This window comes from Lactuca virosa, chromosome 5 (genome assembly GCF_052849685.1).
Source record: "Lactuca virosa cultivar CGN04683 chromosome 5, Lactuca_virosa_CGN04683_v6, whole genome shotgun sequence".
Classification (NCBI taxonomy): domain Eukaryota; kingdom Viridiplantae; phylum Streptophyta; class Magnoliopsida; order Asterales; family Asteraceae; genus Lactuca; species Lactuca virosa.
This window is the reverse complement of record NC_136430.1, coordinates 8,432,587-8,440,506: the sequence shown is the minus strand read 5'-3', so window position 1 is coordinate 8,440,506 and position 7,920 is coordinate 8,432,587. Positions and strand designations below refer to the sequence as shown.

The 7,920-nt window shown below is 31.0% G+C and overlaps 1 protein-coding gene across 5 annotated transcripts; it reads left to right on the top strand.

Annotated features, from left to right (window-relative positions):
* The first annotated feature begins 221 nt into the window (after window positions 1-221).
* On the top strand, window positions 222-4,639 carry LOC145115769 (DEK domain-containing chromatin-associated protein 3-like). Of its 5 annotated transcripts, none has more exons than XM_079052130.1 (12): window positions 222-388; window positions 1,030-1,592; window positions 1,710-1,743; window positions 2,003-2,085; window positions 2,586-2,645; window positions 2,925-3,035; window positions 3,132-3,212; window positions 3,287-3,334; window positions 3,483-3,801; window positions 3,910-4,016; window positions 4,112-4,142; window positions 4,227-4,639. In XM_079052130.1, the coding sequence occupies exons 2-12, from the start codon at window positions 1,134-1,136 to the stop codon at window positions 4,382-4,384; spliced, it is 1,491 nt and encodes a 496-aa protein (XP_078908256.1). In that variant the 5' UTR covers window positions 222-388; window positions 1,030-1,133; the 3' UTR covers window positions 4,385-4,639. The 5 variants fall into 5 exon arrangements, with proteins under 5 accessions (XP_078908256.1, XP_078908257.1, XP_078908255.1 ...); XM_079052131.1 differs by having other exon boundaries at window positions 231-388; window positions 1,168-1,592; window positions 3,477-3,801; XM_079052129.1 differs by having other exon boundaries at window positions 231-388; window positions 1,102-1,592; window positions 3,477-3,801.
* The last annotated feature ends 3,281 nt before the right edge of the window (window positions 4,640-7,920 follow it).

Genomic DNA, 7,920 nt, shown 5'->3' with positions numbered 1-7,920 from the left:
AAACCTACTAAACCCCAACTATTCTGTCCACCCTAAGTATAGTATGTGATTTTTAATAGCTGCCTCCATTGTATTTACTATAAATGGCCAAACCTTCTCCAGGTCCACCAGAGAAAGGTAGGTCATAGATTGATTCATCGCCAATTGCCCATGGCAATTACATCTCAGCCGTCCATCAAGCACCTGGATAGCCCGCCCAGTTTTCTGCATGACATGGCAATTAAATGCATTTAAAATCCGTATTTGAAGTCCGAAACACTCGCGCTTCAAGTAACACATCACACTCTCAACGTTCCGACTTGTCTCGAACCCAAATTCGCCCCATTTCTTATCGACACACCATTCGAACTCAAATTAGCTCACAACCTTGAGTTCTGCCCCAATTTATGTAAGTTTTCGATGTTATGAACTCGTGTTTGATTCCGTCGAGTTATCGATTTCATGATCTCGTTACTCCTTTGCTTTGCTTGATTGTTGTGATACGTAGAAGTTGAATTATTTTATTTAGGGTTTGCTGTTGTTATCAGGAAATGATAAGCTTTTGTAATTAATTGATTGCTCACCGTTCTTTGCTTAATAATGTTTTTTTGTTCTGATACTTTATATTGTTTTTATTTGGTGAGTTTACGTACGTTTAAGCAGATCTTGTTATGAGTTGCTGAAATTTGAAGCTGTCTATTCGAACCAAACAATCTTTTTTTTTTTTTTTTTTTTTTTTTTTTTTTGTTATAATGATATGTTATGATGATAAGGTCTGTATGTTAGGGGTTTGTGTATGTTAAAGCATTTCATTGCATTGTAGTTGGTAAGAAATGTGAAAAGTAATTTGTATGATATTATATGTGGCGTCTTACATTTTTGCTTGATTATATCATAAGTAAAATCTGTTGATGGTTTGTTATTATCAGGAAACACAAAGCTGTTGTAATTTGGTGAAATGTGTTTTTGATATATTTTGATTCTGACTTTAGACGGCAAGATTTCTATGTGATTGCATTCTTGTAGAATTGATGGGCTTGTGGTTGGCAGGAGAGGTGAAAGTTTTGAGGATACTATACGTGTTGGCATTGTTATCAAATTGCTTATAAACGTGGTCTGTAGGGATTTCTTGTGAATTTGTTACTTGTGGTTGAATGCTGATGGTCGGTTGTAAGTTTACATATCCAGTTATGGGCAAGGAAGAGGCTAATGGGACTGAAGTTGGTAAGACAGTGGCTAATGGGACTGTGTCTGACAATGTTGTAAGCGAGAATACAAAAGATGAAGGGAAGGATAAAAGTAAAGAAGTGAATGTTGACAAGGTAGATGCCAAAGAGAAAGAGATAAATGATAGCAAGGAAGAAACGGAGAGTGAGGCTATGGAAGTCGATGATTTAAAAGAGAAAGAAGATAAGGGATCAAAAAAACATGCAAGAAAGAAGGGTGGTGTAGAAAAAGTCAACAACAACAACAAGGCAAGTGAAGAGAAAAAGGAGGATCCCAAGACTCCTGTTGCCCGGGCAATTGACCGACCAGTACGAGAGCGGAAATCTGTAGAAAGGTTGGTTGCGGTCATCGAGAAGGATACTGCCAGGGAATTTCATATTGAAAAGGTAAAAGCTTTCTTCAATTATTTAACACATTTATAAAGTTTCTCGTTTATGCCTTCAATTGATCAAAGTAATTTGAATAAACTTTTTTTTTTTTTTTTTTGTTATAATGGTATGCAGGGCCGTGGTACTGCACTGAAAGATATCCCTAACGGTAAAGTCTTGAAGCTATCTTTTGTATTTATTTAGTGTTGTTCATTCTTTTCTGCTTTAGACATATGTTAGTTTGGTTTGCTATAAATCTACGAATCACTACTTACCTAGTTTCCAGTAAATCTTTGATGTTTGATGGCCATGACTTAGCAAATGCTATATGTAATGGAAAAGTGTTGATGGTGATAAGTTTCGGTGTCTTTGTGAAATGTGAAGTGAATTATTTTTTGTTCCTGTCTAAGCCGTGTTCTGCTTTTCAGTTGCTTTCAAGTTATCAAAGAAGAAGGTGTCAGATGATGCACTTAAGCTGCTCCACACTGTTTTATTTGGTAGGAGAGGAAAGGTAAACGAGCTTCGCTTGATATATTTCTTCTGAAAGAAATAATCTTTCAAACAGAGAATACAGTTTTGTGTTTAAACTTTAAAGTTGGTCTCAGTAGGCATATTCCCCAATCCATGTTTATGGTTGTTATTTTCTTTTACATTAGTTGAGCTGGTGGGGAATAAGGCAAATGACCAGTGCTGTATATTATCTGTTTGTTACTTACTTGAGTCTGTAGTCTGTACTGCGTCTATAAATAGTTTAGATCTGTATGAATTGCATCTTCCATCAAAGTTTCAACATTTTCTTTATATTCATCCTAAAAGTCTCTGAGTTGTGCTTTGCTAAATTCTACTAAGGACCGGTGTGTGTATATATATATATATATATATATATATATATATATATATATTTATCCATTATATCCATTTAGACCCTTCACTTGCTTTACACATAAAAGAAATATTTCAAGAGTTTCTGTTTTTGACCGAAGGACAATTGTGTGTTTGTTTGACTTGCAGGCTTTGCTGGTTAAGAGTAACATATTGCGGTTTTCTGGTTTTGTGTGGCATGAAAATGAGGTAAACAGTTGGAAAATATTCATCTTCTTGACATAAATATTAAATGGATCTCTTCCTTACTTTCCTATCCTAGTTGAAAAGCGTTTTGTCTGCCTAGGCGATTTGATAAAGGAAAAGCCAGCCTAGAAGCATTGTATATCAAATAAAGTTAGATTCATAAAAACCATTACTAATAAAAAGCAAACAAACGTGCATGGAAGTGTTATATAGTAAAGCAAGTTCTGATGGCATGGCAAGGGTCAAGGGATGAAGGGTCTAAAAAAAAATTAATTATTGCAGGAAAAGCAAAAAGCTAAAGTGCAAGAAAAGCTTGACAAGTATAACAAGGAGAAGTTGTTTGAGTTTTGTGATCTGCTTGACATACCAATTGTGAAAACCAGTGCAAAAAAGGTTTGTTTCACTTTCGTTGGACATGATAAGTAACATGATGCTGTTTGTGGTGAAAGCAAAGCAAAGCAACATGATGTCTATTTTGCATGCACACAGGAAGATGTTGTTGTGAAGCTGATAGATTTTTTGTTGCTTCCTCATATCACAACTAGTGAGTTAGTTTCAGAGAAAGAACAGGTATTGATTGCATTTGAATATACCATATTATATTATAATCTCTCTTTTTATGTATATATATTCTTCTTCTGCAGCCAAGCAAAGGAAGCAAACGCAAGAAAAGCGCATCAACTTCTTCAAAGGTAGTTTCAGTTTGTCTTGTTGAGAAAAACATGAACCCCCAAAGTTGCCTAAACATAATAATAAAGGCAATGGTTTATGGTATATAGTTTATAGTAGTTGTGGGTGGGTTTCCCTTTCTCTTATTGGTGTTTGTTATTGTAGAAGCAGAAAAGTAAAAGTGCAGAGGGCTCTGAAGAAGAGGAAGAGGAAGAGGAGGAGGAGGAACATGAGAAAGTGAATGGTGGCCCAGAGAAGTCTGAAAGTGAAGGTGAATCTGGGGAAGGGGAAGGGGGCAGTAAGAAGAAGCGTAAACTTTTACGGGGGGTTTCGAAAAAACCTTCTTCTAAAAAGGATTCGGCTTCGATTAATAAATCAAAACAAACCCAAACCCAAAAGAAAGCATCCAAATCCAACAAGGATCAACTACCAACCTCAAGGAAGAAGAAAAGTCACGAGGAGAAGCCTTCGATTTCTAAAGAGAAAACTGGTGCGGATGAATAAATATGATTTTTATTTTCCTAAATGTTTATTTTTCTACATGGTTTCAAAGAAAATAAGTTGATGAACCTTTTTGGTGACTTATTCTATAAAAAAGGGAAAAAGGCTGTGACAGAGACAATGAAGGAGGAGAAACAAAAGCCTAGCGACAATGAACTGAAAGCCGCAGTATGTGTGATCCTTAAACAAGTCGATTTCAATACGGTGAGAAGCTGCCTGTTTGTTACAGTTACAAATAGAAATTGCTTTTAACAGGATATTTAATGTCATTTTCCACAATTAATTTTTTGATTTTGCAGGCAACCTTCACAGATATCCTCAAACTGCTTGGTAAGTTTGTTTATAACTGGTAACTAACTGCATAGTGCATATCATATGCTCCGGAAGTAACCTAATCTTAATCTTAATCTCCAGGTAAACGATTCAATACAGACCTCACACCAAGAAAGGCGACCATAAAGTTGATGATCCAAGATGAACTTACAAAACTAGCCAATGTAACAGACGACGACAATCAGCAAGAAGAAGGTGGAGCTGTTAAAACCCCAAAACAAGCATCCACTACAACATAACATAACATGGTATGGTATGGTATGGTATGGTATTTCTTGCTTTCCATCCAATCCAATCCAATCCAATCCATCATCTAGATTCTAGTGTTTGTTTGATCTCTTCTTCTCTTGTAATTTATTGCTAGTTTAGCTCAACTCACATTGTAGAAATACAAGTCGAACCGCCACCATTACCAATCGTGTGGTGTTGATGCTTTGCTTCATGTGTATGTACTATGTACATGAGTATAAATTGTAGGCATCTTTCGTTTTTAATTTATGGATCTTTTCATATGATGATTTTGGGGGGTCTTTATAAATATCAATATGGACTATGGTTGATGTTATTAACAATTATAATCATCTTTGTTTATTAAATAATGAATAAAACGCCATGTAAATCTCATCTAATAAATGAAAATCTTTTTGCTACATGTCACATTTTCATTGAGTTGGCCACATGTCATTTTATGGTTATTTTTAATTAAATTTTTGGGCTAATGTCATAAAAACCCTCAAGTTTTCAGGGTTTTGTCGGTTTTGCCTAAAGTTGAATTTTATGTCCGTTTTTACCCTAACATTTTCCAAAAAATGTTCGGTTTTACCCTTTTACCGGTGATAACAGGTTACCATTATATTAACTTCGCAAAAACCCTTAAGTTATAGTTTTGTTACGTTTTTACCTTTAAGTTTATAATTTTTTTTACACTTTTGCCCTATGTATTTTTTTTTCATATTATACGTATTCATGCAAAAAAATCATATATATATATACGAAAATTTTTTAATTAAATATTGTATTTACATTTTTTTTAATGTTATATATATATATATATATATATATATATATATATATATATATATATATATATATATATATATATATATATGTGTGTGTGTGTGTGTGTGTGAGTTTTTTTCTTGGATAAACCATTTAAGATGTAAAAAAAACAAATTAATATGTTTTTAGAACTTAAAATACATATTTTTATGTATTTAAAAATATACATATCAATAAAAAAACTTGTTCAATCATAAACACGTAGATATAAGTATATACATATATCTTTTTAGAAGTGTAAATATGTATTTTGATATATGTTTTTTTTTAAGTATAAATATATTTTTAGAAGTATAGATACATATTAATATATAAAAATGTAAAAATATGTATTTATACTTCTAAAAACTATATCTAAAAAACACATATTCATAATTCTAAAAATATTATTTATCTTTTTAAATGGTATAACCTTGCAAAAACACACACACACACAAACATATATATATATATATATATATATATATATATATATATATATATATATATATATATATATATATATATAACATTAAAAAAATATAAATACAATATTTCATTAAACATTTTTTCGTATATATACGATTTTTCTGCATGAATACGTATATTATGAAAAAAAAATACTTAGGGTAAAAGTGTAAAAAAAATTATAAACTAAAGGGTAAAAATGCAAAAAAAACAGTAAACTTAAGGGTTTTTTTTGAGAATTTAATATAATGGTAACCTGGAAAACCTGTTATTACCGGTAAAAGGGTAAAACCGAACATTTTTTCGAAAATGTTAGGGTAAAAACAAACATAAAATTCAACTTTGGGCAAAACCGATAAAACCCTGAAAACTTGAGGGTTTTTATGACATTAACCCTAAATTTTTTCCATATACCATTTTGTGGTTTTTTTCATTTTATTAAATTTCACATAATATCTAAATATAATAATTGCAATAAATATAATAATAAATGTATATCAATTTTATTAATTGACTTTTCTTCTAATTTCAAAATTTCTAAATTAAAACATCATTAGTTTCTTTTATTTATTTATCTAAATTATTATTTAAATTTAAAAGAGAAAAAAACACTTTAATTAATTCAATATTTTTCTAATTTTTCTTATAAATTTAAATTTGAAAATGTTTAAAATTTCATATTTAATTTTTCTTTTAAATGAATTCATATAATACATGTTCTTCCACCTACTCTACTTGTAATGAATACATGTATGTTAATGTTAGGCTAATTAGTAATTACGAAAAGAAGACCTTTCAACACGTTTCACCGTTTTCTTTATTTTGCCATTTTGGCTTTTATACATAAGACAGACGATCCCAATTGGTCTATTTTTATTGGCATTAAAGTTTTTTTTAATAAAAAAAGGGAATTTGGTTGGTGGATTCTTGTTATAAGTTAAGATGTTTAGATGATTGTGGTGGGTTTTTAAAAGCTAAACTGCAGCCTTTGGATGTTTGACTAAATAAGCTAGGTAGGTAGGTAGGTTTGATTCTTGAAATCTCAAAGGGGAGTGCACTAAATAACATTAGGTTGTTTTGTTGTTGGACACTACTAGGGTACTTGGAATCTATCTAGAGCAATGGCTGAAACTAAATGTTCTACTCATATCCTTCCAAACTCAGTGGACTACAGACACACTGCTCTGCTCCTATTCATATTCTAAGCGAAGATAAAGGAGAACATTGACTGACTTATTATTGCATCTTCTTATAACACATTCACTAACAACCATTTGTGCCTTGTTGCCTCGTTCCTGTTGAAGATGCTAAAATCTGGTCTGGCATGGGTTGACTATATACAGTTTTACACAGCACAGATAATCCAAAATTTTATATTAATAGGATGTATCTATTGAATTGAAGGTACAATATTACATTTTAGATAATTTTCCTTTTTTAAATTATGTGACTCACTTGACTTGTTTCATACATTTGTTCTCTTCTGTTTTGTCTTCAGCTATCTTTTTATTTGATTTTTACCTATCTCAACATAATCAAAATTATCATGCATAAATTTAGCTCGTACTACTGTCTACTGGACTGCCAAAGAGTGAGTGAATTACTTGGTGGTTCAAGGTTCACCGTTCGTTTCGTTCCATGATGGTTAATGGTTTAGTGGTGGCATTATTATTTATTAAGATGATAAACACCAAAACATGCGTCCTTCTATATGTAACTCGATAATCCCTCCCTCTTTCATCGTCTATCATACCTTAAGTATTATTCCTCAATTACAACAATCAACCTAATCCTTTATTTCTCTATAAATTCAGATTTATGTTGATATATATTTATATAAAATTTGTACAATCTTAACATAATAATCTAAAAATATATTAAAATATTGGACATAAAAAACAAAATTAACTGCTTATATATTTGTTTATAATCCTACAAATAATGAGATTTGTTTATAATTTTTCATAAAGACAAAAATGAGCCCACTTGAGTTGCTAATAAACTAATAAAAAATTGTTGGGTTATATAATGGAGGACATCTATAATATTTTGATAAAATGAAAAACTAATCTCAATAAAGCTAATAGCCACATCAAATAGCTTGCGTTTGTAAAAAACAAGTAGATTTTTAGGGTTGGTTCGTGAATATATATATATATATATATATATATATATATATATATATATATATATATATATATATATATATATATATATATATATAGGTAAGTTCAATTGAGAAAATAAAAAATGTTGAGAATGAGGGAAT

Coding starts and splice junctions, on each gene's coding strand:
- LOC145115769 (XM_079052129.1), top strand. CDS start 1,134: ATGCTGATGGTCGGTTGTAAGTTTACATATCCAGTTATGGGCAAGGAA. Junction 1,744..2,002: donor ACTGAAAGATATCCCTAACG/GTAAAGTCTTGA, acceptor TCTGCTTTTCAG/TTGCTTTCAAGTTATCAAAG. Junction 4,143..4,226: donor AGATATCCTCAAACTGCTTG/GTAAGTTTGTTT, acceptor CTTAATCTCCAG/GTAAACGATTCAATACAGAC.